A 15,610-nucleotide genomic window follows, 5' to 3' on the forward strand; every position below is an offset into this window, starting at 1 on the left:
CCGGTTTTGTTTTGTTTTGTTTTGTTTCTCCTTCATACTATCTATGTTGCTAGCTGTAGTGGTGCATGCTGAAGGGGCCGAGGCAGATGGATCTTGAGTCTGAGGCTGATGAGCCAGGATGATGCATATGAATATTAACCACGTCTAAGATCTTATCTTATCAGCCTGTGCTCCTCTTTAGTGTGGCCCTGAATCCACTCTATGGCTTCATTTATCAAAAGAGGAAGGGGAGTGATGCTTTTAAAACCTTTAAACAGTGTAACTTCAGAAGCCACCAAAATCCTACCAACATTTTTTTTTTTTTTTTTTGGTTTTTCGAGACAGGGTTTCTCTGTGTAGCCTTGGCCATCCTGGACTCACTTTGTAGACCAGGCTGGCCTCGAACTCACATCGATCCACCTGCCTCTGCCTCCCGAGTGCTGGGATTAAAGGCTTGTGCCACCAAGCCCAGCCCTATCAACGTATTTAAATGTATCTCTTAAGAGGTCCACTCCCACGTCTTAGGTGTCTACTGCTCTTTTCCTAAATCTCTCTTTCTCCTAATGTCTAGACTGAAACTTGTTACTACGTTTTCCTGATAAACTCCCACACTGCTTCCTACTGACTGACCCAGCCTGAAATTCTTTTCTGCAGCGAAGTCCAGTGCCCGGGCTGCACCTGAGAGGAGGTCTCTGAGAAAACTCAGATTGCTGTGGGCTCCGGCATGGAGCTGAGTTACCTACTAGCACTGACAAAATGAAGAAGAGCAGACAGAGTTCTGGAGAGAAACTGGAACAGCCTCTCCCTCCTCTCCCAGTTCCTGACCCTCCTCTCTATCCCCATGAGAGAGCGCCTATATGTTACACACACACACACACACACACACACACACACACACACACACACACACACACACTTGCTCACATACAGAGGCTGAGGAAGGCCATATTTGTTCAACATACACATTCACACACACCGAGGTTGATGAATAAGGCCAAGAAGCATAGGCCTTAAAGAAGAGGCTGGTGGGGACAGAATGCTGCTAATGCTTCATTTGACTGAGCTGGTCAGAGGAGGGTGTCCTTTTGCAGTTTGCCTGCCAGGCAGGCTCTTACCATCCTCTAACTGGCAAAAGGGCATCATTTTGCTGGCTACAGCCACGTTAACACACACTTCACCTTTCACCACTTAAAACCCCAACTGGTAAGAATAAATTTTGAATTTCTTTCTGTCTCATATAGGGAAGCCCCCAAGAATGCTCAGCTGACCTAAAAGCTGAAGGGAGAGCTGTCCTCAGCAAACCTCAAAACAGGGCTTTCTGCCCCCATTCTAGGAATGAAACCAGGCCTCAGAAAAACTGTCTCCACTCTCCTTACCAGCACTGTGCGATACATGGCATTACGATCTGTTCATGTGATGCCAGAGCACTGGTCAGTTCATTAGAAATGCAGTCTTTCACACAGACCTTTGGGCGTCACACAATGCCAGCCATCAGCCTGACAAACTTGACCAAATAGTTCAGTACTTTTTTTTGGACATGAAGCCCTGGACCGTAATAGCAGGGTGGTAAGAGATAGGGGGGGGGGGTGGGGGAGTCGGGGGAGAGAGAAGGAAATGATAAAAGCGATTTTGAAAGCAAGTAATAAATACTATTGTCACTAGATTCTTAGGCTTGGCTCTGGATGCTTGGATTAAAGCCTCCCTTTTCCTTTTTAAAAATTAGAATGGGAAGTCCTCTGATCACATGCCCCCCACCCCAGGGCTCCTGCGTCTTCCCAGCAGGCCAGTCCCCTCCCATCGCATCCTGGGTCAGTGCTAACTCAAGGAGGCCGCTGAGAACGTGTCAGAAAAGGAGGACATGACCAAAGCGGTGAAAATTAGAGTCCTCTGAGAGGAGCCCGGGAATAATGCAACCAAATTCATTCACCAGAGAGTTCTTTAAGTGGCTCTCAAATGGCACCCATCACACAAGCAAGCCTCGGAGCCTTTGCTGAGAGCACAATACGTACCAGATGAGTCACAGGCACCTTGGATTTTTTAGTTTGCATTTAAATAAGCACTTTATATTTGCAAAGGGCTTTCCAGTCATTTGCAAAAAGCTTTCTCCTTCAACAACTCCACCAGGGGAGTCCACAGAACTAAAGATTTATTGAGCCCCCTGTCTGACCAAATAAAAGGTGGTGAAAAGCAGGCCTCCGAGCTCTGGGCTCATTAAACCCGGGCGGGGAGTTAGAGTCAGGCCCTCCCACCCGGGCCAGGAGCTTCTTTCCTGCAGCCGTCATGGCGAGGCACCCCCACTGGAGGATAGCGATTGCTTCTGCTGGGCAGCCATGATATTAAGACCCTAAAACCGTCAGCGGGGTAGACCAAGACTCAGAAGGTGCTCCGGGTGTGTTGAAGGCCTTGCTGCTCTTCACCACAGGTCCCAAACTAGACCCTGACCTTCCAGCTACCCATGAGTACTCTCCAAATCGCTACACAGGGCCTCACATTGACAAAAGCTAAGGAAGGGCACTGAGAAAGGGAACTTAGGTCACGCCAGCAACCAATCTCTAGAAGTGGAATTTCCTATGTCCTCCATGCCCGGGGTTATCCTAATTTGCATGAGTCTAGGGGTAACAAAACAGCATCAACTGTCCAGTAAAGTAGGTACATATGTGTACACACACACACACACACACACACACACACACACACACACACACACGGGAGGCTACAATCACAAAACTTTTAGGTGACGACGGAGATGGATGATAGCAAAAATTGATTGGCATCTTCTCCCAGGACACAGGAACCTATTGCTTTGAAAATGCTAGACTTGAGCCTGGCGTGGTGGCGCATGCCTTTAATCCCAGCACTCGGGAGGCAGAGGCAGGAGGATTGATGTGAGAGGCCAGCCTGGTCTACAAAGTGAGTCCAGGACAGTCAAGGCTACACAGAGACCTGTCTCGAAAAACCAAAAAAAAAAAAAAAAAAGAAAAGAAAAGAAAATGCTAGGCTTACACTCTACCACAGAGGGGCATCTCCAGGGTTGTTACATAGCTCAGGCTACCATCAAATTCGGGGTGCCCCTGCTTCCACCTTTGCTCCCTGAACGCTGACGTTATGGGCTTGCGCCACCAAACCAGCCTGTCCAGTATATTTCTCCCACAGCAAACGCAGAGTCTCATTCTGGGCCCCTAGCTGTGAAGCTGCACTGCCAAGTTCAATACCTAAGCCTTACAGCAAAGAGCCCTTAGGCCAGCCAAGCTGTTGGGTCCCCGTGCTTATGTAACAGAGACGTCAACACTACCTCGGCTCTTCAACAGCGGCCAACAGGAGAAAGTGCTCAACCTTTGTCTGATAGATAAATTTAATGTGCCCTGCCTGACAATCAGGAGGAAGAGAATGGCAGTCGTAAACCCTAAAACCACCCAGCCACGAACAATCACGATCTCTTAGGCTAGCACAATAATGACTGCAATAACAATAAGAGCAGCCTTTCGAATTTTAAATTGTACAAAAAAAAATCCTTCATAAATGTGATCTCATTCAATAGCTGTGAGCGGTCCTGATGGGCAGGGAATTTGAGTCAGGAAAACTCAAGCCATTGCCCACTATCAAGCTGCAGAACTGGATTTCGGACCCGAGTCAGTCCTAAGCCCCACGGCTTTTACCACAGCGCTCACTGCCTGCCTTCGGGACAGCTGAGTGTTCCACAGGAGAACGGGCCTAGAGAGCTACAACGCTGAAACACAAAGAAGGGAGTGTGACAAGGGAGGTGGCCTTAGCCGGGTTTCCTTTTCCATACAAGCCAGGCCAGGCCCTTCCGGGTGCTTTGGGCCTCTGCTTGCCTCTGGTTGGCCTTCAGCAATCGCTGAGAAAGGAAACCAGAGGCTGAAACAGTCTCCCTGGGTGGGAATGCCGAGTCCTCACCGGGCTCCAAGAACCGAGGGGGGCGGTTTTTCCCTCTCTGCCTCCCCACAGAGCCTGGAGAGCCCCCAGGTGAGTCGTGAACTTCTCACCCCGGCGGAGCCTGCGAAGTTCTTGTTGCATTTTGGTGCCCTCCAATGGTAGATTCTGGAACAGCCTCGAGGTCTGAGCCACCCACCTACGACATGCTGTGGGGTCTCATTTATTCTAAAGGCTTGATCCTTTAAGAAGCAGCAAAGAAAGTGTAACGCAACAGTGGAAGACTAGTCTTGTCTCTCATTTTTTCTTACCCAAGTGAGCAAGAAGCTTTGACAGAAATTCTCCCTAATGCAGATTTTCTCAGACTTGTCTAATAAGATACATTAGATGTTTTAAAACAACAACAACAAAACCCTCATTTCTGGGTTTTACTTTAGAAGTACCTCAGCGAAACCACAAAGGGAATAGCCTGGGAATGTGGATTTTAACAGTACACCCTCACACCCCCCAACACCCCAACACACTGGCAATTAACAGAGTCAAGCTACATGGGGAAATTCAGTTCCAAGCATCCACACTGGTCTCTGACTTTCAAACCCCCAAGCCCTGGCTTCCCTGCTACGCATGCACTTGAGAGAATGGAGCACTGGTGCTGGAGATAGACAGGCTAAGGACTGAGAAACTTTGAGTCCACCCTGACTTGGCTGAAGCTCTGATTCCTCTCTTAACAGAGCCATGTTCCGAATACTCTCCTGCTCATTGGAATAATGAGCTTCAAGCAGCTGATGAGTATTAAAGCATGTTTAAGACAGCACACGAGCCGGGCAGTGGTGGCGCACGCCTTTAATCCCAGCCCTTGGGAGGCAGAGGCAGGCGGATCTCCATGAGTTTGAGACCAGCCTGGACTACAAAGCGAGTTTTAGGACAGCCAGGGTTCTGTTACACAGAGAAATCCTGTCTCAAAAAAACGAAACAAAACAAAACTAAAGACAGCAGGCGACTCACACTAGTGTGCCAGAACCGAGCTGGTGAGAGCCCAATTGATGGTATCCTAGGACTTTTTCAAGTTGGTTATCGAACCTTTGAGGGTGGCTTGACTTGAGCAATGGCAGGAGTGTTTACACCACAGAAATTGATAAATGTTACAAACATGTGTGTGTGGGGGTGGGTGGGTGTGTAAGGCCAGATGTTAGCTGTTTGTTAGCACATCACTGACTATATAGCAAGAATGGGTTCTTTTATTTCTAAGGACATGTTTCCCCTTAAGTTTTTGGTGTGTGATGTTTTTGTTTATTTGCAATTTTTATAATAAAATTTATATAATAAAAAAAAGGACTTTGCCTAGCTCAAGTCTGAGCCAGAGAAGGTGGTGACATCTTTTTCTCCCCCCCACAATCCCCCAGCCCCCCAACCCTCCACCCCCCAGACCCCTCCACCCCTGGCCTTAGGCTAACTATAGCTGTTCGCCCATGACAACAGCAGGATTTAAGTCTCAGACCCTCCCCAAAGGCACCTGGGATCACCACTAAGCGATGCCCTAGTGACCACATTTGATCAGGAGCCCCAGAAAGAACGTCATGAGAGCTATAGGCCTGGAGGATCAGCAGGTAAACCATGCTGTGTACTATGTGCTCCAGGAGAAAGCAGCAGGCCTGCCATGGCCTCCCTTGGAATTGACAGGGACTCGTAACAAGACTTCACTAAACCAAGAACCCTGTTTCTCCCTCTTCAGAAGGAAGCCACTAGCTTTCATCTCAAAACTCACAACAGTCTTTAAGCTCTTCTGTCAGGAACACAGATGCTAACTCTGAAAAATTAGCTACGTAAGGGGCGGGGGTGGGCACAGGCAATGGACACACACAGGAGGAACAGAGAACACTGACCAACTCTTTCTCACTCAGCCCAAACTTTGAGGTGCACAAGACAGAGTAAGGAGGCTGCTGCCCTAAATCTGGCATCATAGTTCCCTGGAAACTGAAAAGACAAAAAAAATTGTTAATCTACATTTAGACCCGTATCTTAGATCCCTTGAGCCTAGCTAGGGTTAGATCATTCTCTCATGGCCACTGAGACAGACAATAGCTTCTTATTTGTTTTGTACATGGACCTAGGGGGACTGCTGAGCCATTAGATGCTTTGAGCCATTTGGTAACCTAAACCGAGTGGCTATCTCTGCCCATCGGTGAGGCAAGCTCAGTGGCGACTCCTACACTCAGGAGGTCAGCACCACTGGTGTACTCCAAGTTCAAAGTATCTAACTGGAGAGGCCCAAAGGAGGCTACCCAAGAGCTGAGCTTGGATGATAGGGAGGCATGGTTGAATTCCTGGGCCAAGACTTTGGGGAAACATCCACTACTGGGCCAGTTTGGCTGTAGCCATGAGTATATGCCAGGAGTCAACGGAAGACCGTGTTAGCAAAGGAAGCTGAGCTCATGCCGAAGAAAATAAAATTTTGCCATTAAAAGAGGAGCCAATGACAGTATTCTTATTTTCTGCTGTGGCAGAACAAATTATCACAGGTTTAGAAATAGAAACCACAACCATTTTAACCTCATAGTTCGTGTTAAGTCGGAACACTGCACATGGTGCTCATGGTCTTGGTTTCCAAGACGGAGCCCGAGGTGTGAGCTGGATTTTGTTCTTCTCTGGACCTTAGAATAGTCCTCCTCACACACTCAGGTTGTGGGGGGTGGGTAGAGGGGATTCAGGTTCTCACAGCTGGAGCGATGCGCTCCTCACTAGCTTGCAGAATGTCAGCCAGGTTTCTATAGGCCTTTAGCTATTCTGTGCCAAAGATCACACTGGGGCAGTTTGATCTTCGAAGCAGGATAACTGTCATACTTTGAAGCTCTCTGACTTTGGGAACAACTAAGTTCCTTTCAAGGTTCACCTGATAAGGTCAGGCTTGCCCAGAACAGTTTCCCTGGATAAACACTGAATGAAAAGTGAAATGAGTAACTAAGTAAGTGATATGGAAAGGTCAAAGGCCAGTGGAAAAGTCTGGGTGTTGTGTCTGGACTTCTTGAAAAGGGCAAAAAGTAGAACTGGGTGAAAATATGTGGGGATCCAGGATCTGTTTTTAGTATCTTGAGTTTGTCTAGGGAAGCCCAACAAGCAGTGGAAATGAGTCTGGGAGGTGACCAAAGAAAATACACTAGCCAAAGAAAATGAGGGGTAGACTTTGACTATGTGGCATGGCCAGTCTTGATTATCAGTTTAATTGGATTGGGAGCTACCTGTGAGATTAGTAATCACTATTCTGGGTGTATGTGTGTGTGTGCATTCTGAGATGAGTAGATCTCAAAGGATCTGGCATGGTCACTGGGGCAGTCCACTGACGGACAAAGAATATGAATTAACTATTAAAAGTTAATGGAACTGTGGAAGTTGGAGCCTACTTCGAGGAAGTAAGTCATTAGGAAAATGCCTTTGAAGGGTATTTTCTGGCCCTGGCTTCTGCCTGGGTCTCCTCTCTTCTTGCCGGATGCTTGAGATGAACAGACTCCTCTTCCCACTTTAGCGTTCGTCCTCGCCGAACTCCGAAAGTAATGGAGCCACCCAATCTCTAAAATTGTGAGCCAAAAGAATCCGTTCTCCTCTTAAGTTGTTTCTCTCGGATGTTTGTCACAGGCACGGAAAAGACTAACATACCATGTGCATGCAAACTGGATTCCAAAATTAGCTCCCATTGGATACTTGCTTCATTTTCCAAACCCCTCTTAGCTGGCATGCTTATCGCTCTGTGAGTAGAATACATATTCACATACAAGCAGGGAGGAGAGAGCAACTCACTTGGACACAGTACTGATGCTGTCTGGAAAACTGTGGAAGGACGTGAAGGTTCACAGACCCACACCAGAGTCGTTGGAGTGTAGGGCCTCTGAGCTGAGGGTGGGTTGTGGATTGCACTGGGGATCAAGAAGAAGTCCGCCCTGAACTTGATGCTGCTCTGTTGACTCTTTCTCCCTCACTCCATAGATCCTCACATGAGTTCTTCACCTCTCTTAGCTTTTCTGCTATTTTTACTCAAACATTTTTCCTTCTCTGAAATATCTTTTACTTATTTTTGGCAATTTCATACATGTATGCATTGCATCTTGACCATACCCACCCCCAGCTCATGCCTCCCACTGACCCCCCACCCCAAAACCCACTCCTTCCCCTACTTTCATGATCTTTCCTCTCTCCTTTCTCTCTCTCTCTCTCTCTCTCTCTCTCTCTCTCTCTCTCTCTCTCTCTCTCTCTCTCTCCCTCTCTTCTCCTCTCCTCTCCCCCTTTTCTCCCTTCTCCTTCTCATAACCCTCTGAACCCCAGTGCTTCCTACCGGGATGTTGACTAACTCTGTTGGCTTGGCCTTTTAAGGTCTCGTGCAATAAGTTAACGAATGCCACGGCCCTGTCATGGCCAGGAGACAGCATTCCATAGCACTTCTCCTCATCCACCCCTTACATTCTTTCTGCTCTGACTTCTGTAATCAAACACTCTTCTTAACTTTCTTGACTAAGAACTTTTCTCTTGCCATATGTTCCCATGTCAGTCACCCTCTAGTAAACTCTCTCACAGGTGTTCACATCCTGCCTCTCCCCTGTCCTTACTCTTTTACAGGTACACAGCGGTGGTCATGCCAGTTCACTATCAGCATGGCACTGGGCAGAGCTCCTGTCGGCGTGTGGCGCTCATGATTACAGCCGTGTGGGTGCTGGCATTTGCCGTGTCCTGCCCTCTCCTCTTTGGTTTCAACACAACAGGTAAAACTGTTGGTTTCACTTCCCGAACTCATAAGGTTCACATCATCCCTGAGTGTCTGTCTGTGAGTGGTACCCACTCCAGTATTTCCATCCCTATTAAGTATAATCAAGCGGGGATGCTGTAGACTGCAAAGCTTTGGTCTTTGTTGGGTATAAATTAAGTATAGAGTAAAACCTCACCGTTATAGTTTTGACCCAGCTCATGAAAAGTCTGTCTTATCCCTCTTTTGAAAGAAATGTCATTGTACTCACTGCAAGAAATGTAACAGTTAAAATATAAAACTATGTTAATATTTCAAGCAGGATTTCTAATGAAAAATAACTATTCAGGACAAACTTACAATGCAAAGTAACACATTCTAAAGCCTGGAATAAGTTATTCTCCAATAAGAATCATTTCTGACATTTGAGAACTAGTTCTGAAATGTATTTTTTATTTTTGATATACAAAGTTGTGGATATGATAGATGGCATATGGCATAGCTTCTGGATGAATAGATGGATGGATGGACAGACGGACGGATGGATGAATGGATGGATGGATGGATGGATGGATGAACGTCTGAATTTGAGATGATTTGGATTTTAATCAAATGAAATCAATCCAATCCACATTTACCCATTTTATTATCCATCTTTTAGCCTCAGGAAATCCATATGTTGAATGAAAGCTATTGAAAATGCACAATAACAGGAAAGGGAAGAGAAATTTCTATAATTATAACCTCAAAAAATAGAAGAAATATCAAAAAAATGTATAACAACAGGAAAGGGAAGGGAGAAATTTTGTAATTACAATATCAAAATTTTTAAAGATTTATTTATTTATTATTTATATAGTATTCTGTACTCCACGTGAGCCAGTAGGACACCAGATCTCATTGCAGATAGTTATGAGCCACCATGTGTCTCCTGGGATTTGAACTCAGGACCTTTGGAAGAACAGCCAGTGTTCTTAACCTCTGAGCCATTTCTCCATCCCCTTAAAAATAGTTTTTAATTTAAAAGAAAATGTATAAAGAGAGTATTTGTTAAGAAAAAAGCCTGAATGAGTAATGTTTTAATGTCATGTAGATTTCTTATTTTGTCCATCTTGACTGGCTCGTTCAATTTCTACTAGGTTCTAGACTTTTATTGAGACTTATTGAAACATTGTTACTTAAAAAATTCAGTCAGATTCCAGACATTGTGTCTAGGACAATGATCTTAGAAGTCGGAGCTCCCTGTGGAAGGCAGACAGAGACTCCAGAATCAGAACTCGCTAGGTCTGAACCTACTTGGCCTAGTTACCAGTTGTATCTCCTTTAACAAGTTACTGGGCTGTCTAAGCTCAGCTCCCTCACTGATGAGTTGAAGACAGCCATGCAAAAAGGAACAACGAACTTCAAGTGTATATTCAAGCAGCATATTTTGTTACAAACTTTTCAACATTTATGTTTACAAATGACTTCCTACATACTGCAAAAAGAAAAGCCCCCAAAATTCATCCCTGAAGTTACCTGGTCTATGTGAACTTCACATATCCTTCTCATTACTGTTTAGAGTTAAATCAGACTGCATGTGTCCTTATATGGGATGTAGAGGATTTTTCAGAGTGAACTTTTAGACTAAAACATAGTAGAAATTGAATGGACCAATCTAAACGGAAAAAAAAAAAAAGAAAGAAATCTAGACAATTCATTTTAGAAAATAAAATGTTTTATATTTAATTTTAAAACATTTAATTTAATTAAAAACATGAGTGTTCTGCCTGCATGTATGTCTGGCATTTGAACCATGTACATGCCTGATGCCCACAAAGGTTAGAAGAGGGTACAGGGCACCCTGGAACTGGAGTTAAAGACGTGGGTGGTGGGAAAAGAATCAGGGTCCTCTGGAAGAGCCAAGCCATCTCTCTGGTCCACAAGTACTTCTTATTTGTTAGCTTATGGCTCTTACCCTACATATTATCTAGCTCTGCTCTGCATCCTTTACAGGGGCTTCTGCCACTTAACAGGGATTCAATTGAGGTAACATATGCAAATGTATCAGAGCACATGCTACCTTCTCTACTTGGGGCCAGTCATGTTTGTCATATACATTAAAGGTTAAGAAACCACATTGTCAACAAATGTTTTCCTGGTTAACTCAGAATATTCGTAAAATTTCATCTGTTATCGTTTTATTCTTCATTACTTGTTACTTTGTTGTTATTCTAACTGAGTTGCACTTTATACCCAGGAGCGCATGGGTAGACCACAAAGCATTGTCCATTGAAATGGCTATACAAACTACTGTATTTTTCCAGACCATAAGATGTACCTGACCATAAGACACACCCAGTTTTTAGGGCAGTAAAACAAGAAAAACAGTGAAAACAGCTATTGGACCATAAGGCACACCCTAATTTCCCCCACACACACACACTTTGGGCGGAGGGCGGGGAAGTATGTCTTATGGTCCGTATATGAAACTAAACTATCTTTTGTGCTCAGTGTTAGATGTGCCCGGTGGATTAGCCAGATAGCTAAGCCAACACATTACCCAGGTTCTGTGTGCAAATGCCCTGTAAGTGGGACTCTCATATGGGAACTGAGTACCACTGCTTGCCCAAGGCACTGCTTATCTGCCAGCCCCCAGCACATGTCACCTGTGGGATAGCTGTAGTTTCCCCAGGCTGAGCCTGGTTCCCCTGGGAACACACTCTGGGATGCTGGCAGAGGTGGTCCTACTCCCTCTCACAGGCACACACACACACATCCTAAGAATAGCTGAAACTATCTCCAGCTCTGACAGCAGACAGAGTTCTCAGCTAATGTCAACATCGCAAGTTAAGAGTGATGAGCTAATTGCAACATGTTGACACCAGTGACATCATCATTGTTCTAGAAACAAAACCTAGGATTTTCAAATTGAGAAGAAAAAAATAAGAATAGGAAAAAAAAAAAAAAAAAAAGACTTGTGACCTAGCATGTGTATAGTAAAAGAAACCCCTTACTGCTTCTCTCAGGGTCTCTCTTACTTTGTGTTTTATGATTGTTTTGGGTTGTTTTTTTTTAATGTGTTTTTTTTTTTTTTTAATGTTTGGAGGTCATTTTGCTTGTCTTTGAATTGCCCAGGAAGGCCTTGAATTTATATTTCTCCTGTCTTAGCCTCCTGAGTAGCTGAGCTTATATACTCTACCACCAAGCCAGGCTTTCTCTCATTTTTAAGTTTCTTAGCAACCCTGCACTAAAACCACCAATTATTCTCATATTGTGTCAAATGCAAGGTCTATTACAAGGGCCCAGTAGGTATTAGCTGGTGTCCTTGTTGTGATCATGTAATGGAAAGTTTTCTGTGCCTTCCCTTGCAAGAAAACATCTGCTCCAAGGAAGATGTAAGCAGTGGCAGTTCTCTGGGAGGTCACAGGGAGCTCACAGTTCAAGGAATTCATGAGCAGAGCTCAGGCATAAAGAACTCAGTGTTATTGTCTGACCCTCATGATGCACCTTCTTTACCCTGATGCATGTGACCTATTTGGGTCAGTGCTCTATTGCTATGGAGAGACACCATGGCCATAGGAGCTCTTATAAAGGAAAGCATTTCATTGGGACTTGTTTACAGTTTCAGAGATCTAGTCTAGTCCATTACGATCATGGTGGGTAGGTGGGGCGGGGGGAGATCAGAGCCAACCCTTAGTGACACACTTTCTCCAACAAAGCCACACCTCCTAATCCTTTCAGATAGTGTCACTTCCTGCTGACCAAGCATTCAAATATGGTGGCCTTTCTCATTCAAACCACCACTTGGCCCCTCCAGCAACTTCCCCACGGACAAGTTCATTCAAAAGCTCAATACAAGTGACTCTTTCCTACTAGAGCTGGGCTTGAAGAAATTTAACAAGAGGCTTTCATTTAAGACTGAATCATTGGAGGCCACAGAGGCAAGCTGAACTTCAGCGCTTTGAACTTGGCGCTGCTCCTTTTCTTTGAAAAGGGAGCAACAGGATGTAGGATCTTGGGTAGGAGAAATTCCAGGGCTGCAGGGCCTGACTGACCAATATTGCCCCAGCTCCACTGGAGACCCAGCAGTCTAGTTAATCAGCAAATTAACAGGCCATAGTGATGCAGAAGAAGGTATATGTTGGAGCAAGAGGGCAACGGTAAGGTCTCTGAATGAGCTCAGTCTTTCATTTCACAGATAAGAAAAACAGTATTCGAAGTTCTGTTAAATCAGATACCCATTGTGTGATTTTTTTTTAAAGAGAGTTCTAGAATGAATAAGCAATAGCTAGTGATACGATTTAAGAATTCTTCTGGGTAAGAGACTTAAAGTTAAGAAAATCTTATCAATTCCTTTAGGGGGAAAAAAAAAGAAGAGCGCTATTTATTTGATTTTAGCAATAGAAATGTCACCTGGCTTTCAGAGCCTTGGAGCTGCCAGGGGGGCGGGTGGAGGAGCTTGGTTGCTCAAAAAGTTAAAAAGAAGAATAAAAGCACACTGTTTGAAGGAGAGTGACTCATCCTAAAATCAGACTCATTGGCATCTCCATCTTTGGAATCGACACGAGGTCAAATTCTTCAACAAGTCTAAAGTTCACCAGTCTTTCAAGTCACCCTTCTCTCGACCTTGTCATTCCCGTGACTATGGGGCTCAAGTTCTCAGCCTAGCTCAAAGAGACTTCTAAGACACTCCTTGTCGCAGCGGTTTGGTACCCCTTCTTTTTTCTTTGTCGTGTGTGTGTGTGTGTGTGTATGTGTGTGTGTTGTGTGTGTGTGCTGTACACACGTGTGTATGCTACACATGTGATAAAGGGCAGAAGTTTAATTCAGGGTCTTCCTGTGTTGCTTTCCACCTTAGTTTCTAAGACAGGATCTCTCAGTAAATTTGGAGCTCTCTGACTTGGCTAAACCAGCTGCACAGAAAGTTTCGGGTAGTCTTCTGTCCCTGCCTACTCCTACCCCCACACCTACCCCCACTCCCACTCCCATCCCAAGTACTGGGGTTACAGGCACACCTGTCTTTGTGCATGCATGCTAGGGATCCAAATTTACACCCCTGTGAGTGTACAGCAAGCACTTAACCCTTTGAGCCATCCTCTCGGTGCCCTCTTTAGTGTCTTGTTACCCAGCATAGGAACCTTGAGTATAGCATGTGCTCCATAAGGCTGAGTGAGTAGGTATGTCTTTGCCTTCCACCCCGTGCCCCGCCCCCTTTTCTTCTAATTTTAGAAAGTGTATTAAAAATCCCTTATGCCTATCTGGCCTTCCCCCCGGTATCCTGCAGCCAGTGAGTCCTTGGATATCTAGATTAAATGCCCATTTGTACATTTTCCTTATTTTTTTTTTCTTCATCCAGATATCCATTCAGTAAGCACCGTGCTCACATACAATACTGTCTCAGATCAATCATCAGACAAAGGTCCCAAGGTCTCCCGAGGGAACCTCGGCTGCCCAAACCACCTCGTGAGGACTCAGCAGAGAAGCATTTGGGACTCTGTTGTACGAGGCTTCCCACTGCCATGCAGACTGGATGGCCTCCCACAGCACTCATCAGTCTCTGACTCCAGTGTCTCCCTCCCTGCTGTGCAGACCTGAGACCACATAGGGTGGCGGGAGGGATTCTGGAGGGGGCTGCAAAGCTTGATCAGAGCGTGGACAGCAGTTACCTTCAGCAGGTGGGGGCAGGGGCGGGGGCAGTAGCAGGGGCAGTAGGAAGGGATGACAAAGCAAGATCAGCGATTGTAAACGAGGCCCATCGTGGTCAAGGACCCTGAAATAGCTGCTGGCTCTGTCTTCATTCTCTCTCTTTCATACAGTTGCAATGTTTTTAATGGAAAAATAAATGCTTGCACATGATAAAACATTCATAAGGTGTAATGAGATACATACAGCCTTCTATCTATGTCAGTCTGCCTCCTACCGTGGATTGCCAGGGCACCCATCGCCTCCCCTGCAGCAAACACTAATATCCCTGTAAGATGTTGATTGTAATAAATACACAAACGTGTGTCTGTGTGTGTGTGTGTGTGTGTGTCTAGAAGCCTACTATACCTTCTTTTGACTCTGTTATTTCAAAAGAAGTTCACTTATGGAAGTTAGTCTCTCAGTACCAAGGAGGGCAGAGAAAGGGAAAGATCGAGAGCATTTACTGGGACAAATAAGGAGCACTCAGTTCACAAGGCTGGCAGCAAGCTAAACCTTAGGAAAGTAAGTCCTCTGGCCCCTTCTTACCAACACATGCTGAGATTCCTCCTCACCACAGGTGGCACCGAGATCTGGGCCAGCCAGTGACAGCAGGCAAGCTGACTTCAATGGCTTCAATGCTCATGACTACATGGCTCCCTAGGGACTGAGAAGGCCCACCAGCTGCCACCCCATTCCTGCCCCCAACCTCATTGTCCCCAGAACAGCAGATGCCGGTTTGGTGTTCACTGTTCAGGGCCGTATGTACTGTTTGATAAGGGAATGCTGAGGCAAGCTCTGGTGAGATGGTATCAATTTCATGCCATCTCCAACAGCAGGAGAGGATTTGGAAGAGGCCTGTGAGGATTCTGGGCCCATGCTGTCACTGAATCGCCTCCCTGGGTGCTGGACACAGTCTCTATTTTCGCTTTCATTCTTAACTGTTTCTCCCTTCCCTTCTCCACAAATATTGCTCCCTGCGAGTCTTTCTGCAAACTTCTATTTCAGTCCTATCTTAAGTCCAGAAAACTCAGAAGAGGTCAATAACAACGCTATAACAAAATGATAATCATCATAGCAATCGCTTACCTTCACTATTTCTCATAGCTATTACGCAAGAAACATTTTTGTCCTTCTGTGGATAATGAAACTAAAAGCTGAGGACCTTAGTTAATAAGGTCACTCAACTAACAAGCAGCAGGTCCTTGCCTCACACCCAGGGGCTGTCTGTCCTCAACCTGTTTCAGAAGACAAAGGATCAGAACTAGGGCCCCGAGGTGGCCACTGCACTTTCTGCCATCTCACATCTCAGGCCACATTCCCAAGGCCAGATTTGGGCCCGAATTC

General features: G+C 45.5%; 1 protein-coding gene across 3 annotated transcripts in view; it reads left to right on the forward strand.

The window, feature by feature from the left end:
* Drd3 (dopamine receptor D3) overlaps positions 1–15,610 on the forward strand; it is a 62,439-nt gene that overhangs the window by 39,935 nt on the left and 6,894 nt on the right. For all 3 annotated transcript variants that reach the window (XM_051150436.1, XM_051150437.1, XM_051150438.1), the window contains exon 3: positions 8,476–8,618. In XM_051150436.1, coding sequence (XP_051006393.1) covers positions 8,476–8,618 — 143 coding nt within the window. The remainder of the gene's footprint in view (positions 1–8,475; positions 8,619–15,610) is intronic.

This window comes from Acomys russatus, chromosome 8 (assembly GCF_903995435.1).
Source record: "Acomys russatus chromosome 8, mAcoRus1.1, whole genome shotgun sequence".
Lineage (NCBI taxonomy): Eukaryota > Metazoa > Chordata > Mammalia > Rodentia > Muridae > Acomys > Acomys russatus.